General features: G+C 44.6%; 1 protein-coding gene across 3 annotated transcripts in view; it reads right to left on the reverse strand.

Annotated features, from left to right (window-relative positions):
- TRIP4 (thyroid hormone receptor interactor 4) overlaps positions 1 to 13,969 on the reverse strand; it is a 70,450-nt gene extending 56,481 nt beyond the window's left edge. Inside the window, exons 1-5 of one of the 3 annotated variants that reach the window (XM_033189787.1) lie at positions 13,879 to 13,969; positions 8,094 to 8,263; positions 6,684 to 6,817; positions 3,967 to 4,179; positions 259 to 337 (exon numbers count right to left, since the gene is read on the reverse strand). In XM_033189787.1, the coding sequence (XP_033045678.1) occupies positions 259 to 265 (7 nt within the window). In that variant the 5' untranslated portion in view covers positions 266 to 337; positions 3,967 to 4,179; positions 6,684 to 6,817; positions 8,094 to 8,263; positions 13,879 to 13,969. Of the gene's footprint in view, positions 1 to 258; positions 338 to 3,966; positions 4,180 to 6,683; positions 6,818 to 8,093; positions 8,264 to 13,702; positions 13,859 to 13,878 lie in introns of those variants that run through there. The other 2 variants (XM_033189784.1, XM_033189785.1) reach the window with 2 other exon arrangements.
- Between the last annotated feature and the right edge of the window lie 4,835 nt (positions 13,970 to 18,804).

The raw sequence follows: 18,804 nt of genomic DNA on the forward strand, positions 1-18,804 counted from the left end.
GCAATCCCAGCTACTCAGAAGTTTGAGGCAAGAGAATCACTTGAGTCCAGGAGGCAGAGGTTGCAGAGAGCCGAGATCGCGCACTGCACTCCAGCCTGGGTGATAAGAGTGAGACTCCATCTCAAAAAAACAAAAAAAAAAACAGAGAATGAGTGAATAAACTGCATCTTGCACTCCAGGATACAGAAAAGAGAAACAACCACAGACGCAACAAGACACCCATCATCCGAGTCATCCAATTAGAAGATTGCTGTCTACCTGACATGAGTTTCTTTAAGAGTTTCTGGCTCTTGTTTGAGTCACGCTGTAAAATACCTTGTTCCTCATGAGTACACACCTGTAAAATAATAAGAGTAAGACATGTGATCCAATAGTTAAATTATATTGTTTTCTTGATATATCTAAAAGTAACCTGAAATTACACATTAGGTGGGGTAAAATTATGAGACTACTGGTGTTTTTTTAATCCAAACACATCAAAATATAAAAATGCAAATGAGTTTTTCTCCAGATCTCTTTCCATTTCTTTTTTATGAACCAAACAAAAAACTTATATCACTGCACATCTCCCTGAATGACTTAATGGTTTAGGAAAAAAAAGGCTGGGCACAGTGGCTCATGACTGTAATCCCAGCACTTTGGTAGGCTGAGGTGGGCAGATTGCTTGAGCGCAGGAATTCAAGACCAGCCTGGGCAACATGGTCAAATCCCATCTCAACAAAAAAATACAAAAATTAGCCTGGCATGGTGGTGTGTGCCTGTAGTCCCAGCTACTCAGGAGCTGGGACTTCTTGGTAGATACAGGGTTTTGCCATGTTGCCCAGGCTGGTCCTGAATTCCTGGGCTCAAACAGTCTTCCCTCCTCAGCCTCTGAAAGCAATGGGATTATAGGCATCAGCCACCATACCCGGCTTTTGGTTCTTTTCTTTTTTTTTTTTTTTGAGACGGAGTCTCGCTCTGCCACCCAGGCTGGAGTGCAGTGGCCGGATCTCAGCTCACTGCAAGCTCTGCCTCCCGGGTTTACGCCATTCTCCTGCCTCAGCCTCCTGAGTAGCTGGGACTACAGGCGCCCGCCACCTCGCCCGGCTAGTTTTTTGTATTTTAGTAGAGACGGGGTTTCACTGTGTTAGCCAGGATGGTCTCGATCTCCTGACCTCGTGATCCGCCCGTCTCGGCCTCCCAAAGTGCTGGGATTACAGGCTTGAGGGTTCTTTTCAATAAGACATCTTCTTATAATTAACTTCTCTTGTCAGATTTGGACTTCATGATTAGAACTGGGTTACTTTTTATGGTAAAATCTCATATGTTTTATCCAGTATTCGCAACAGTGGGAAATATTTATCCTTTGAAAGTACGTTATTGGCCGGGCGCGGTGGCTCAAGCCTGTAATCCCAGCACTTTGGGAGGCCGAGACGGGCGGATCACAAGGTCAGGAGATCAAGACCATCCTGGCTAACACGGTGAAACCCCGTCTCTACTAAAAAATATAAAAAACTAGCCGGGCGAGGTGGTGGGTGCCTGTAGTCCCAGCTACTCGGGAGGCTGAGGCAGGAGAATGGCGTGAACCCGGGAGGTGGAGCTTGCAGTGAGCTGAGATCCGGCCACTGCACTCTAGCCTGGGCGACAGAGCGAGACTCCGTCTCAAAAAAAAAAAAAAAAAAAGAAAGTACGTTATTTTTTCTTCTTTTTTTTTTTTTTTTTTTGAGTCAGGGTGTGGCTTTGTCACCTAGACGGGAGTGCGGTGGCACCATCTCTGCTCACTGCAACCTCTACCTCCCGGGCTCAAGTCATCCTCCCAACTCAGCCTCCCAAACTGCTGGGATTACAGACATAAGCCATCATGCCTGGCCTGAGACTCTGTCTAAAAAACAAACAAGGGACAGGTGCAGTGGTTCACGCCTGTAATCCCAGCACTTTGGGAGGCCAAGGCAGGTGGATCACCTGAGGTCAGGAGTTCAAGATCAGCCTGGTCAATATGGAGAAACCCTGTCTCTACTAAAAATACAAAAATTAGCTGGGCGTGGTAGTGGGCACCTGTAATCCCAGCTACTCGAGAGGCTGAGGCAGGAGAATCGCTTGAAGCTGGGAGGTGGAAGTTGCAGTGAGCCACTGCACTCCAGGCTGGGCAAGAGAACGAGACTCTGTCCTCAAAAACAAACAAACAAACAAACAAACAAAGACTTCAAGGCCAATCTGCTTTACATTACTTTGTTTCTTGAACTAAAAGATTCAAGGACCTAGGAGAAAACACTGTACGATACTTCCCAGTAGTTGCCTCAATGACATACAGAATTCCTGAGAGCAGCTATAGGAGATTGCTCTAAAGAGAAAGCTCCATATGGGAGGAGATTTACTGCCATTTAATGGACATTTTTATTAGTAGACACTACATTTTTCAGGTCATCCAATGTCTATCAGCTTATTCTGAGCATATGAAAAAATTAAGGGTTTCACTAGGCACAGTGGCTCACACCTGTAATCCCAGCACTTTGGGAGGCTGAAGAGGGTAGATCACCTGAGGTCAGGAGTTCCGAGACCAGCTTGACCAATATGGTGAAACCCTGTCTCTACTAAAAATACAAAAAATTAGCCGGGCATGGTGGTGTGCACCTGTTGTCCCAGCTACTAGGGAGGCTGAGACAGGAGAACTGCTTGAACCCAGGAGGCGGAGGTTACAGTGAGCTGAGATTACACCACTGCACTCCAGCCTGGGCGACAGAGCAAGACTCCATCCCCCCCAAAAAAAAGAAAAAAAAGAAAAAAGAAAAAATTAAGGGCCCCATCAGAAAAGAGGAGAAAATGAAGTAATATAAAATGGATGCCTTTACCAACACCAAATGTCACTGCTTCTGCTAGCCAGCTCAACTTGGTAATATTAGCTTTCTAGATAGCTCATTAAGGGTTTTTGCGAGTCATTATCACTACATTCTTGAGGTCATTCTCTCACACAAACCAGAGCTATGACAAGGTGGTGTCCTGGAAATAGAAGCTATAATGACCTGAGGATTCTGTCACAGTGTCTCTGTTCTCCTAGGGCTAGGAGCCACATCAGAACTGAAGACTTAGACAAAAAATTTTGACATTTCAGGCCCTATAGTTTTCTTAAAGTTAATCTGACACAAGAAGACTTGGATCTCTCAACAATGTATGTTCTCAAAACCCTTCTCATTAATGGCCTCAGTAGTAGGATATAACCTGGGGTTTCTTTCTTTCTTCTGAGACAAGGACTCACTCTCTCACTGCAGCCTGGACGTCCTGGGATCATGTGACGCTCCCACTTCAGCTCCTCAAGTAACTGCTACCACGGGTGCACACCACCACACCAGCCCAACTAATTAAAAATATATATTTTTTTTGTAGAGACAGGGTCTTCCTACATTGCCCAGGCTGGTCTCAAACTCCTGGGCTCAAGGGATCCTCCCACCTCAGCCTCCCAAAACCCGCCTTGGCCTCCCAAAGTGTTGGGACTTTAGGCGTACGCCACCATGCCTGGCCTAACCTTGGGTTTCTAACTAATCATATCCCTGCTACTCGAGTCCACTGGATATTTTAGGGAAAAAATTTACTAACAAAAAGAGAAGGCCAGGCACCGTGGCTCACGCCTGTAATTCCAGAACTTTGGGAGGCCAAGGTGGGTGGATCACGAGGTCAGGAGGTCGAGACCATCCTGGCTAACACTGTAAAACCCCATCTCTACTAAAAGTACAAAAAATTAGCCAGGCATGGTGGCGGGTGCCTGTAGTCCCAGTTACTTGGAAGGCTGAGACAGGAGAATAGCATGAACCCGGGAGACAGAGCTTGCGTGAGCCGAGATCGCGCCACTGCACTCCAGCCTGGGCAACAGAGTGAGACTCTGTCTCAACAAAAAAAAAAAAAAGAAAAAGAAAAAGAAATTATTTGATATCTGAATGGCCCTGCATATTAACACAAAGCACAGTAAAATAAAAAAGAAAAGAAATAATTTACCAGAGTGCCACAGAATAAGCAAGGGCCAGAGCCTTCTTGTTCACAGACAATGCGCCCACAGATCAGACAGTTATTGATGAGCTTGTGCTTCTGGCCCAGGCAATCACAAGGGTGGCGACCAGGGAGCAGGACTGCAAGCCTGTCCTGTCCCTCTCTTGTGTATAAATTGACAAACTTTGTTTTCTTCTTTACGGAGTTGCTGTTCTCTTGTGCCTAATTGTACAAAGACATCAGAATAACATCAAATAATTAATGACAATGTAAAAAGTCAAGGGAGAAAATGCTCAGTTCTGTTCAATAACAACTTATATACTATCCAAGAACAAAGAAAGAAGGCAGGGAAAGGAAGAAATACAAATTAGGTATAATCAAGATTCTGAGGAAAGGTTATACTCTAGAAAAACTAGCTGGTAATTACCTTGTCTTTTCTGCTAGTAGCTTTCAGCCCGTTACTATGGCTAGTGGAAGGTAAATGTAGCAGTTAGATCTGTTTATATGATATCTTTAAAAACAGCTAAATTGGAGATCATAAGAAACAAGAATGCCTCTAAAAGCAGATGATATTCACAGATTTGGAAATATGGGCGATCAATAAAATAAGAAAAATAAATATAAAGTTGACTCAATCAGAAACCAGTAAGAAAAGGACAGATAATACAATAGAAAAATGGGCAAACAGAAGGTGAAGGTTGCAGTTAGTTGAGTTTGCGCCACTGGGCAACAGAGTGAGATCCTATCTCAAAAAAAAAAAAAAAAGGGCAAAAAAAAAAACCTAAATAAGAACTTCGTGGGCCGGGTGCGGTGGCTCAAGCCTGTAATCCCAGCACTTTGGGAGGCCGAGACGGGCGGATCACGAGGTCAGGAGATCGAGACCATCCTGGCTAATATGGTGAAACCCCATCTCTACTAAAAAATACAAAAAACTAGCCAGACGGAGGTGGCGGGCACCTGTAGTCCCAGCTACTCGGGAGGCTGAGCCAGGAGAATGGCCTAAACCCAGAAGGCGGAGCTTGCAGTGAGCTGAGATCCGGCCACTGCACTCGGCCACTGCACTCCAGCCTGGGCGACAGAGCAAGACTCCGTCTCAAAAAAAAAAAAAAAAAAAGAACTTCGTAACAAAAGATATCCTAATGACTAACAGGCATATGAAAAAGTTCTCGATTTCATTAGTTGTAAAAATAATGCAAAAACGGAAACAAAATGCAATACCACTAAATACCAACCAGAATGGCTAAACTGAAAAAGAGAAAATATAAAGTGTTAGCAAAGATACAAAAGAATTAGACCTCTCATAGACTGCTGGCAGGACTGCAAACTCATATCAATTAAAGTTGAACATATGCATGTTCTATGACACAGCAATTCAACTCCTAGATACATACTAAACAGAAATGTGTAAATATGTTCACCAAAAATACATACAAGAATGTTCACTGTTGCATTGGAATTGGTAATGATCCAAATATTAGAATGGACAAATTGTGATGTATTCACTTAATAAAATTCTGTGTAGCAATGAGAATGAGAAAGTATAGCTGTCCAGAATAGAGATGAATCTCATAAATTGAAAGAAGTTAGACACTGGCTAGGCACGGTGGCTCACGCCTGTAATCCCAGCACTTTGAGAGGCCAAGGCAGGCAAATTGCTTGAGGTCAGGAGTTTAAGACAGCCTGGCCAACATGGTGAAATCCCATCTCTACTAAAAATACAAAAATTAGCTGGGTGTGGTAGTGTGCGCGCCTGTAATCTCAGCTACTCGGGAGGCTGAGGCTGGCCAATCACTTGAACCCGAAGGCAGAGGTTGCAGTGGGTCAAGATTGCACCACTGCATTCCAGCCTGGGTGACAGAGCAAGACTCCATCTCCAAAAAAAAAAAGCAGCTAGATACAAGAGTATACACTATTTAGCTCCATGTATTTAAAGTTCAAAAACAGGGCCAGGTGCGGTGGCTCATGCCTATAATCCTAGCACTTTGGGAAGCCAATGTGGGTGGATTGCCTGAGCTCAGGAGTTCGAGACCAGCCTGGGCAACTTGGTGAAACCCCGTCTCTACTAAAATACGAAAAATTAGCTGGGCGTGGCAGTGTGGGCATGTAGTCCCAGCTACTCCGGAGGCTGAAGCAGAAGAATCGCTTGAACCCAGGAGGCAGAGGTTGTGGTGAGCTAAGATTGCGCCACTGCATTCCAGCCTGGGCACAGAGCGAGACTCTGTCTCAAAAAAAAAAAAAAACTCACGAAGTGTTCCATACTAAAAAAAAAAAAAAAGCACCAGCCGCATGGGACACACTTCATTAAATATTTTTCAACTTATATTTATCTGCCTGAATCTCATCTCAAAGCAAAGATGTCAATTAGCCGGGCATGGTGACGAGCACCCAGCTACTTGGGAGGCTGAGGCAGGAGAACTGCTTGAATTCAGGAGGCAGAAGCTGCAGTGAGCCAAGATGGTGCGACTGCACTCCAGTCCCGGCAATGGAGCAAGACTCCGTCTTGGGGAAAAAAAAAAAAAAGCAAAGATGCCTTTATAATACTAATCAGGTTGCCAAAGAAAAAATCTACCATATAGAAAGGAGTACATATAATTTGTCTTCCAAAATTCATGCATTTGTTGAAAAATTGCCATTCTAGACCAATTTGTACACTTTGCTCTCTGAAATGTATTAGTCACTTCCTCTTCTCCAATAGCCAGAAAAAGCTTCAATCTATAAGCACTCACCTTGGCCAAATCAAAAGGTGTTTTAACTTCTGCAGTCGTGTCAGGTTCAGTAAATGCAGGAACTTCCTGTCTGTTTCTCCCTTTCCTCCTACCCCGCTTTAGATGGTCTCCTGATTTCTGCCCATCTAAAATTTCTTTAAAAATAGAAAAAAAAAATACACACACACAGATTGATAAGAGGATTCCTGGTGAACTTCTACAGCTAATAAACTAAGGTGATGCTTAGTATTTAGAGTCAAGATATCATCAGGAAAATTTTTAATTATCTTTTCCTGCCAAACCAGAATAAAATTTAAATCATCATTTTTAAGAGTGCAGTCAATGAAAAAGAACTCAAACAAGTGGCTGGAATTAAGTTAAATTAAAATCTGATATTCTAAAATCAGGCTCAGTGGCTCACATGTATAATCCCAGTATTTTGAGAGGCCGAGGCAGGTGGATTGTTTGAACCAAGGAGTTTGAGAGCAGTCTGGACAACAGAGTGAGACCCTATCTCTAGAAAAAAATACAAAAATTAGCCAGGTGTGGTAACACACGCCTGTAGTCCCAGCTACTCGGGAGGCTGAGGTGGGAGAATCATCTGAGCCCAGGAAGCAGAGGCTGCAGTGAGCTGTGATCAAGCCACACCATTCCAGCCCGGGCAATGAAAGTGAGACCATGTCTTAAAACAAACAAAATTCTGATATTGTAGATTGCATAATAACTTATTTAGTTTGGTGCTCGTCTTTTGTACTGTTTAAGTAGTTATCTCTAAATGCTATTCATACTATAGTCAATCAACACTTTACTTAGATACAGGTATGCATATGACTGAAAAATGTTTCTTTATGTATAAATTTTTCAAATTATTCTGAAGCCACATTTGTGTCTGTAAACAGGCATTTTTTGGTGATATTTTCTAAGTTAAAAAAGAACTAGAGCGGCCGGGTGCGGTGGCTCAAGCCTGTAATCCCAGCACTTTGGGAGGCCGAGACGGGTGGATCACGAGGTCAGGAGATCGAGACCATCCTGGCTAACACGGTGAAACCCCGTCTCTACTAAAAAAATACAAAAAATTAGCCGGGCGAGGTGGCGGGCGCCTGTAGTCCCAGCTACTCGGGAGGCTGAAGCAGGAGAATGGTGTAAACCCGGGAGGCGGAGCTTGCAGTGAGCCGAGATCGCACCACTGCACTCCAGCCTGGGTGACAGAGCGAGACTCCGTCTCAAAAAAAAAAAAAAAAAAAAAAAAAAAAAAAAGAACTAGAGCAATATTCATTATGGATTGAGTAGAACTGAACTAAAAATATGTATACATATGATTCTGTTTAAGTTAGTTGTGAAGAAATACAAGATGGCAAAAAAAAAAAAATTAAATTCTTTAAGCCTGCCCACTTACCAATATTTCAACATTTGCTTAATTACATTACTCACCGTCTTTTTTGAAGCACTGCTGCAAAGGATCAGAAATCAACTCCTGATCATTCTTTTGCCATTTGGTTATAAGTTCTTCTATGAATTGACCTTTTTTGCCTTCATTTCCCTGGAGGAGATCAGTAACATATTCTCGTATCTCTTCAGCACTCTCAATTGACAAAACATACCTCAGGAGGCAAAGATATAAGTTGTTGAAACAAGACTAACTTACACTGTTTCTCAGTAATCTTAATAGAGATCTAGGTAGTAAAAACCATTCATTAATCTATTAGAGTGTTTACTTTGAGCCAAGTACTATACTAGATGCTAGAAATACAATATGATCCTAACTGGTATGAAGGCATACATACATACACTTATGTGTAGGAAAAAAACAACGTTATACACCAAAATGATTACTAGTGAGTGATGGGATTAAAGGTAGTTTTAATTTATTTTTATTTTCTTTTTATTTTTATTTTTTTTTGAGATGGCGTCTCGCTCTGTCGCCCAGGCTGGAGTGCAGTGGCCGGATCTCAGCTCACTGCAAGCTCCGCCTCCTGGGTTCACGCCATTCTCCTGCCTCAGCCTCCCGAGTAGCTGGGACTACAGGTGCCCGCCACTTCACCCGGCTAGTTTTTTGTATTTTTTAGTAGAGATGGGGTTTCACCGTGTTAGCCAGGATGGTCTCAATCTCCTGACCTCGTGATCCGCCCGTCTCGGCCTCCCAAAGTGCTGGGATTACAGGCTTGAGCCACCGCGCCCGGCCTATTCTCTTTTTTCTTACTTTTTTCTTTTTTTTTTTTGAGACAAAATCTCACTCTGTCGCCCAGGCTGGAGTGCAGTGGTGCCATGTCAGCTCACTGCAAGCTCCGTCTCCCAGGTTCATGCCATTCTCTTGCCTCAGCCTCCTGAGTAGCTGGGACTACAGGCGCCCACCACCACGCCTGGCTAATTTTTTGTATTTTTTAGCATAGACGGGGTTTCAACATGTTAGCCAGGATGGTCTCGATCTTCTGACCTCGTGATCCACCCGCCTCGGCCTCCCAAAGTACTAGGATTACAGGCGTGAGCCACTGCTCCCGGCGAATAAATATGTTTTTAAAAGTATTACATTATTATATATACAGGAAAAAACAGAAAGAAACAGTGCTTATTTCTGGGTTGTAGTATTACAGTAATTTTGGTTTACTCTTTTATCCTTTTCTGATTTTTTTAGTTTTCTACAGTGAACATCTTATTACAGGAGAAAAAAGTGAAAAAAATTACTTACAAATTAACATACAAGACACTGAAAACAGTATAAAACCTGAAGAAACTGTAATTCAGACACAATGATATGGAACGCAAGAAAATTACCATCGTGCTATATCCTTTAAATTTTTAAAAATTATGAAATTGTCCCATGATTGGTAGCATATGTACTGCATTCTTTTCATAGTGTAGTGGTGGAACTGCAGAATTATGCTCTAGAGGTAAACAAATCTGTGCCTTTGGGCCTCATTAAGAGAATCTTCTGACTGGGTGCGGGAGCCCATGCCTGTAATCCCAACAATTTGGGAGGCTGAGGCTGGAGGATCACTTGGGCCCAGGAGTTTCAGACCAGCCTGGGCAACATAGGGAGACCTTGTCTCTAGAAGAAAAATTAAAATTAGCCAGGCATGGAGGTACCTGCTTGTAGTCCTAGCTACTTGAGAGGCTGAGGTGGAAGGATTCTTTGAGTCTCAGAGGTGAAGGCTGCAGAGCCATGATTGCATCACTACATTCCAGCCTGAGCAACAGAATGAGACTCTCTCTCAAACAAACAAAAATGGCGGGGCATGGTAGCTTCCAGCACTTTGGGAGGCTGAAGTGGGTGAATCACCTGAGGTCATGAGTTAGAGACCAGCCTGGCCAACATGGTGAAACCCCATCTCTACTAAAAATACAAACATTAGCTGGGCATGGTGTCACGAGCCTGTACTCCTAGCTACTGGGAAGGCTGAGGCAGGAGAACTGTTTGAACTGGGAGGTAGAGGTTGCAGTGAGCCAAGATCCTGTCACTGCACTCCAGCCTGGGCGACAGAGTGAGTTTCCATCTCAAAAAAGAAAAAAAAAAAGTTAATAGCTCCGTGCTATTTTAAAAATTCAGGTCACTCATATAAAATTGTTCAAGTTAGTACATTACTGTAGTATGTACACCTGGGTAATTCTCAATTAAATGCCAGGCAAGGCACAGCAAATGCTTTCATCGTGGCGTAACAGCCTGTTGTGCAATACTAGTGAATACCTAATGATTCAAATAGTATCTTAGCATAATACATGCCGATGGGCACTGACCTTCTTCCCAGGGGGAAGACAATTTTTTTTTTTTTTTTGAGATGGAATCTTGCTCTGTCGCCCAGGCTGGAGTGCAGTAGTGAGATCGCGACTCACTGCAACCTTTCCCTCCTGGGTTCAAGTGATTCTCCTGCCTCAGTCTCCTGAGTAGCTGGGATTACAGGTGCCCACCACCACACCTGGCTAATTTTTTTTGTATTTTTAGTAGAGATGGGGTTTCGCTATGTTGGCCAGGCTGGTCTCGAACTCCTGACCTCCTGATCTGCCTGCCTTGGCCTCCTAAAGTGCTAGGATTATAGGCATGAGCCACCACACCTGGCCTGAGAAACCATGTTCTTGATACTGTGTAATCCAAACAAAATACAACTGGATTCTAGACTGAGAAGACTACATCTATCATTCTTACCCTATTTCAAACTGTTAATTTATCAAAAATAGCCTCAATCGGCCGGGTGCGGTGGCTCAAGCCTGTAATCCCAGCACTTTGGGAGGCCGAGACGGGCAGATCACAAGGTCAGGACATCGAGACCATCCTGGCTAACATGGTGAAACCCCGTCTCTACTAAAAAATACAAAAAACTAGCCGGACGAGGTGGCGGGCGCCTGTAGCCCAGCTACTCGGGAGGCTGAGGCAGGAGAATGGCGTGAACCCGGGAGGCGGAGCTTGCAGTGAGCCGGGATCCGGCCACTACACTCCAGCCTGGGCGACAGAGTCAGACTTTGTCTTAAAAAAAAAAAAAATAGCCTCAATCTTTCATTTTTCCTTTTTTTTTTTTTTTTTGAGACGAGGTCTTACTCTGTCACCCAGGATGGAGTGCAGTGGTGCGGTATCAGCTCACTGCAACCTCTGCCCCCAGGTTCAAGGGATTCTCCTGCCTCAGCCTTCCGAGTAGCTGAGATGACCTGCACTCTCCAACACACCTAGCTAAGTTTTGTATTTTTAATAGAGTGGGGGTTTCACCATGTTGGCCAGGCTAGTCTGCAATTCCTGACCTCAAGTGATCTGCCTGCCTTGGCTTCCCAAAGTGCTTAGATTACAGGCAGGAATCACTGCGCCTGGCCACCTCAATCTTTTTTTTTTTAATACTGGGTAACTTTATAATAAATATGTGAAAATTGGGCCAGGTGTGGCAGCTCACGCCTGTAACCCCAGCATTTTGGGCAGCCAAGGCAGGTGGATCTGAGGTCAGGAGTTCGAGACCACCCTGGTCAACATAGTGAAACCCCGTCTCTACTAAAAATACAAAAATTAGCCAGGCATGGCGGTGCACACCTGTAATCCCAGCTGCTCGGCAGGCCGAGGCAGGAGAATCGCTTGAACCCGGGAGGCGGAGGTTGCAGTGAGCTGAGATTGCACCACTGCACTCCAGCCTGGGCAACAGTGAGACTCCGTGTCAAAAAAAAAAAAAAAAAAAAGTGAAAATATTGAACTTATATTCGTAAAAAACACTTTTCTGTTTTATATATTGCAAAGTTGCATTATTTCATTTGATAGCACTGTACTGCTTTTAAAAATGTTTGAAAACTACTAAATACTTAATTTGACTGCCTTCAAGCAAGGGTAAAGCCAAACCATAAGATTTTGCTGTTGTTTTGTTTTGTTGTCTATTCGACTGTTCAAAAAAATCCCTTATCTTGTTGTTTACTTTTTTTATTTCTGTAGAGACAGGGTCTTGCTATGTTGCCCAGACTGCTCTCCAACTCCCAGTCTCAAGCGATCCTCCCACCTCCACCTCCCAAAGTGCTGGGAATAAGGGCTTGAGCTCCCAGGGCCTCAAAAAAAATCCATTAAAATAGCCTACTTTAACTCTCTCCTTGCCAAAAGTCTATTTTCTCCCAAATTCAGAAACTCATCTTACTTCCTACAAAAGCCCTAAAGCTGCAATTTAGGTTTCAGCATTAGTGACCAAGGAATCAAATTAAGGAGCACTTTCGGTTCTTTGATCAAGTCCCATTTTTGTAGCTTTCTCCCCTGCCTGAACACTTTGGACCTCCACCTCTGTCTATTCCTTAGTTCTCAGGTGAAAGTCATCCGTTCCAGTAAACCTTCCGAGTTTTTCAGATCTTAATAAGGATCATTTATTTTGTGCTCCAACAAGCCCCTTCACTTCCCCAATCTCAGCACTCATCAACGAAGGGGAACCCAACTGTCTTGTCTTTGTTACCCCAATACCTGGCGTGTAACAGTGCAACAAATGTTCTTTAATCAGTTGAAAGCAGACATTAAATCATGTTCACCATCTCCATTTCGTAAGAGTCATAAAGCATGATAAGCTCTACTAATGATTCATCTTATAGATGAAGAAACCAAGGTACAGAGAGAAAAATTAAGTTGTCCTGGGTTCTAAAACAGGTAAACGACAACAGAATATAGAACCTGTGACTCCAGAGTCGGAAGCTATTTGTACTCTACCACGCTGCTTCCACTTAAATTCTAGGTCCTATTGACACAGCTGACCCTGTTGGCCGTACTGACACAACTCAGACTGGGCAGACTAAAATGTTCAGAGTATGTCTGGGTGCGGTGGCTCACGCCTGTAATCCCAGCACTTTGGGAGGCCGAGACGGGCGGATCATGAGGTCAGGAAATCGAGACCATCCTTGCTAACAGAGTGAAACCCCGTCTCTACTAAAAAATACAAAAAACTAGCCGGGCGAGGTGGCGGGCGCCTGTAGTCCCAGCTACTCGGGAGGCTGAGGCAGGAGAATGGCCGGAACCCGGGATGCGGAGCTTGCAGTGAGCTGAGATTGCGCCACTGCACTCCAGCCTGGGCGACAGGACGAGACTCCGTCTCAGAAAAAAAAAAAAAATTAGCCGGGTGTGCTGGTGCGTGCCTGTAATTCCAGCTACTTGGGAGGCGGAGGCAGGTGAATCGCCTGAACCCGGGAGGCGGAGGTTGCAGTGAGCCAAGATCGCGCCACTGTACTCCAGCCTGGGCGACAGAGACTCGGTCTCAATAATAACAATAATAAATAAATAAATAAATAAATAAGGAGTTAAGAGTTAGGAAATACAATTTGACCTGCCCCTTCTCTCTAGAAAGGAAACTGCCTCCTGGGACAGTCCTGCAGTACTTATTACAGACTGGGCGTCTTCCCAGGAAAAAAGCCTGAACGGCAGATTGCGGAGCCGGACACCCTATTCCAGAAACTAAACTACAAAGGTGCAGGCCAAAATTCGACGCCTACAGACTGCAGCCCCTTTATCACATTTCTCTCTCAACTTTTCAGTCGTCCCCGCTTCCCTGTTCGCTCAGGCAGTGCACATCCCAGAGCTCCCTCCCCGCTTGGACCCGAACTGTTCTCACTGAATGATCTCCTCGCTGACGTCCAGACCGAAAGTTTTCCGCAACTGCAGGGTGCACCAGTGCACCAGCGGCTCCCCGGACACCGCCCCAGCCACCGCCATCTTCCCCAGCCGGAACCAGCTGGGCTGCAAAAGCCCCACGTCCTGCACCGGACTAGTTCCCTTCGCAACACCAACCTCACTCACGCGGGTTCCGCCAGCTTGCACCGCCCCGCAAGGTCGCACCGCCTCCAGTGCGGATCCCGCCCACCTGTGCGTCTCTTGCTTCTTCCTGCTTCCTTGTCTACTTCCTTGTACCCACCTGAGTCGAGCTCTGTCAGTGCGTGATTCTTGCCAGTCGCTAAACGTAGGACTCGAGGAAGGCCATTGGCACTTCTGCTGAGAAGACAGTGCAAGTGCCTATAAAAACGACAGTTTAGGGGGGAAACAAACCAATACCCGGAAAACTGAGAGACCAGCTTTTTAATCGTCATGGTTTTATGTAAAATAAAACAGCACGTGGAAGGTATTGTAAGCGCTGTAAGTTTTTGCTCTGGTGGTGGTTTAATTATTTTTATTTTTATTTATTTATTTTTTGAGACGGAGTCTCGCACTGTCGCCCAGGCTAGAGTGCAGTGGCATGATCTTGGCTCACTGCAAGCTCCGCCTCCCGGGTTCACGCCATTCTCCTGCCTCAGTCTCCCAAGTAGCTGAGACTACAGGTACCCGCCACCACGCCCGGCTAATTTTTTTGTATTTTTAGTAGAGACAGGGTTTCACCGTGTTAGCCAGGATGGAGTGTTTATTTTTAATACGCCCTATAGTCGACTACTAGATTCACACCGCTAAAACTTCTTTTTTTTTTTTTTTTTTGAGATGGAGTCTCGCTCTGTCGCCGGGGCTGGAGTGCAGTGGCCGGATCTCCGCTCATTGCAAGCTCCGCCTCCTGGGTTCACGCCATTCTCCTCCCTCAGCCTCCCGAGTAGCTGGTACTACAGGCGCCCGCCACCTCGCCTGGCTAGTTTTTTGTATTTTTTAGTAGAGACGGGGTTTCACCATGTTAGCCAGGATAGTCTCCATCTCCTGACCTCGTGATCCGCCCGTCTCGACCTCCCAAAGTGCTGGGATTACAGGCTTGAGCCACCGCGCCATTTTTTGAGCCATGTATTTTCCAGGAGAGCCAAGACAGCTCAGCACGCTCGAGAGGATAAAACAGTCAAACAGGAGTTAGAATTTGGCTTTGGAATTTGGCTTTGAGGACTTTCCACATGAGTTCTCAACCCAAAATTACCATATTTAAGTGCCGTCTGCAATTCCCTACCCTGTTAAGACAATGGACTGGGGAAAATTTAGCCACACTTTTCTGGACATGTCTTCCCATTCATTTCTGGCTTTTTGTTGCATTTACAGGTTAAAAGTTCTTCATTTCTACTAGCCTGTTTAGACTAAGTGGTCACATTAAATTGGCAGCTTTTTGCTAGTGTTTTCATTCCCGTAAATGTTATAATTAAAATCGTAAGTGTATTGGCCGGGCGCAGTGTCTCATGCCTGTAATCCCAGCGCTTTGGGAGGCCGAGGCAGGAGGATCACTCAAGCGAACGCGGAGACACACACACACACACTCACACTGGGCACAGTGGATCACGCCTGTAATGTCAGCACTTGGGAATCAGAGGCAAGAGGATCACTTGAGCCCAGGAGTTCCAGACCATTCTGGGCAACATAAGGAGAATCCCCATCTCTATAAAAATGAAAAAAAATAGCCTGGTGTGGTGGCACATGCCTGTGGTCTCAGCTACTTGGAAGGCTGAGGTGGGAGGATCACTTGGGCCCAGAAGGTCAAGCTTGGAGTGAGCCCTGATTGCACCACTGCACTCCAGGCTGGGCGACAGAGCAAGGCCTTGTTACAAAAACAAAACAAAACAAAACCTCGTAAGTGTATTGATTTACATTACATTTAGATTGTCATAGATATCATTAATTTGGAAAGCGTATGATTTTCCAGAGTTTTTTTTTTTTAAGAAAAAGACAAAATGGGGGGTGGGGGGAGGGATGGCATTGGGAGTTATACCTGATGTAAATGACGAGTTGATGGGTGCAGCACACCAACATGGCACAAGTATACATATGTAACAAACCTGCACGTTGTGCACATGTACCCTAGAACTTAAAGTATAATTAAAAGAAAAGAAAAAGACAAAATACTCTGTGAATGTTTATTAATTGTGGGTAGAAGTTTTCTTTGTGAAACTTCTACATTTAATAATAATTATAAGGTATCAAAGTCATTTACCTGTCTATTTATTCAGTCCCTGTGTTAGGGTTCTCCAGAGAGACAGAACCAATAGGATAGATAACAGATAGTTATAGATATAGATCTATGAGGAGATTTATTAGGGAATTGGCTCAGAAAATTATGGAGACTGAAAAGTCCCATGACAGGCCATCTGCAAGCCGGAGACCCTGGAATGCTGGTAGCTGGCTCAGTCTAAATTGTGAAATCTTCAAGTCTCAAGGCGGAGGGCCTGGAGTTCTGATGTCTGAGAGCAGAAGAGTGTCTCAGCTCCAGAAGGAAAGAAATATTTTTTCTCACCTCTTTTGTTCTGGGTCCTCGGTCAATTGGATGGTGCCCACTCACATTGAGAGCAGATCTGCCCCGCTCAGTCCACTGACTCACACCTGTAATCTCAGCATTTTGGGAGGCCGAGGTGGGAAGATTGATTGAGCTCAGAAGTTCAAGACCAGCCTGGGCAACATCGGGAGACCCTGTCTCTACAAAAAAATCTAAAAATTAGCTAGGTGTGGTGGCAAGCGCCTGTGTTCCCAGCTACTTGGGAGTGGATCACCTGAGCTCAGGAGGCGAGGCTGCGGTAAACTATGATCACACCACTGCACTCTAGCCTGCATGACAGAGTGAGACCTTGTCTCAAAAAACAAACAAACAAAAACAAACAAAAAAGCATTCTTTTCTCATAAGTCATATGTTTTAATGCAATTTACTATTGCATATTATAATGCAATTTACTATTACTATTGTTTGTTAAATTACATTTCTGCCTGAGCAATGCAAGCACACCCATTTAGCAAGACTTAAAGATTTCTTTTCTTTTCTTCCTTTTTTTCTTTTTGAGACAGAGTCTTGCTCAGTCACGCAGGCTGGAGTACAATGGCGTGATCTGGGATCACTGCAACCTCCACCTCCCAGGTTCAAGCGATTCTCCTGTCTCAGCCTCCTAAGTAGCTGGAATTACAGGCACCTGCCATCATGCCTGGCTAATTTTTGTATTTTTGTACAGTTGGGGTTTCACCATTTTGGCCAGGCTGGTCTTGAACTCCTGACCTCAGTTGATCCGCCTGCCTTGGCCTCCAAAAGTGCTGGGATTATAGGCATGAGCCACCCTGCCGGCCAAGATTTTCTTTGGTATAAATGTAGGCACGCCAGTTGCAGTGGCTCACACCTGTAATCCCAGCACTTCGGGAGGCCGAGGTGGGCAGATCACCTGAGGTCAGGAGTTCGAGACCGGCCTGGCCACCATGGTGAAACCCTGTCTCTACTAAAAATACAAAAATTAGCTGAATGTGGTGGCACATACCTGTAATCCCAGCTACGTGGGCAGCTGAGGAAAAGAATTGCTTGAACCGGGAGACAGAGGTTGCAGTGAGCTGAGATCATGCCACTGCATTCCAGCCTGGATGACAGAGTGAGACTCTATCTCAAAATAAATAAATAAAATAAATAAATTTAGGCAGAAATTGTATTCATACATACTGTAACTTTTCTTAATGCCCTAGACCTTCGAAATTTTTAGGTTGACTCCACACCACTCTCTGTTTTATTTCCTTATAAAAATTGTGTTTAATTGCTTCTGCAAAGCACACATTTCAATGAAGAACTTTTACTAGGCATCAGTACTTTTTTCTTTTTTCTCTAACATGCATTCTTCATTATCATCATTGGTATTAAAAAGACAAACATGCAAACAAAAACAAACACACAACTATAGTAATATGTAGACTGCCCCTGGGTGGAAATGTATATTTGATACTCTTTCTGGCAACTTACTTGGCAGATGGGCAAGGAGAAAAGACTATCCGATTCTTTCTGCAGGAATCTGGAATATGAGTTCAAATTAAGTAATTCAGACCTATGTAGAAGCCACTTAAACTGAAAAGGAAATAATGGCATTTAAGAACCACTGTGCTGGCTGGGTGTGGTGGCTTATAGCTGTAATCCCAGCACTTTGGAAGGCGGAGGCAGGCGGATCACTTGAGGTCAGGAGTTCAAGACCAGCCTGGCCAACATGGTGAAACCCTGTCTCTACTGAAAATGCAAAAATTAGCCGAGTGTGCTGGGACGTGCCTGTAATCCCAGCTACGTGGGAGGCTGAGGCAGGAGAATTGCTTGAACCCAGGAGGCGGAGATTGCAGTGAGCCGAGAATGCGCCACTGCATTCCAACTTGGGCAAAGATGCGTGACTCCATCTCAAAAAACAAAACAAAACAAAAAACCACTGTGCAATGAGATAGAGCATGAGGACAAAAAACAAAGGAATGCCCTGGGTCTTGTGGATTTTTTCGGTTGATTTGGCTGTAACCTTAGACTCCAAGGTTAAGACAAAGCTACAGGTAATTGCCAATACATTTTCTATTATTGTGTTAATTTAACCTGTTGCCTAGATTCTTTAAATCTGTGTTTTAGAATGCAGTTGTTGATTCTGTTAAAGTACTGAGTAGCCTAATTTTGTTTGTTTTTTTTTTTTTTTGGAGACGGAGTCTCGCTCTGCCCCCAGGCTGGAGTGCAGTGGCGCGATCTCGGCTCACTGCAAGCTCCTCTTCCCGGGTTCCCGCCATTCTCCTGCCTCAGCCTCCCGAGTAGCTGGGACTACAGGCGCCCGCCGCTACGCCCGGCTAATTTTTTTGTATTTTTAGTAGAGATGAGGTTTCACTGTGTTAGCCAGGATGGTCTCGATCTCCTGACCTCGTGATCCGCCAGTCTCGGCCTCCCAAAGTGCTGGGATTACAGGCGTGAGCCACCGCGCCCGGCTAATTTTGTTTTAAATTCAAGCAATTCATTGGAAATAACGCTGTGATTACACTTCTAGGGTAGCCTTTTTTTTTTTTTTT

The sequence above is a fragment of the Trachypithecus francoisi genome, unplaced genomic scaffold (assembly GCF_009764315.1).
Source record: "Trachypithecus francoisi isolate TF-2019V2 unplaced genomic scaffold, Tfra_2.0 Lachesis_group3, whole genome shotgun sequence".
Lineage (NCBI taxonomy): Eukaryota > Metazoa > Chordata > Mammalia > Primates > Cercopithecidae > Trachypithecus > Trachypithecus francoisi.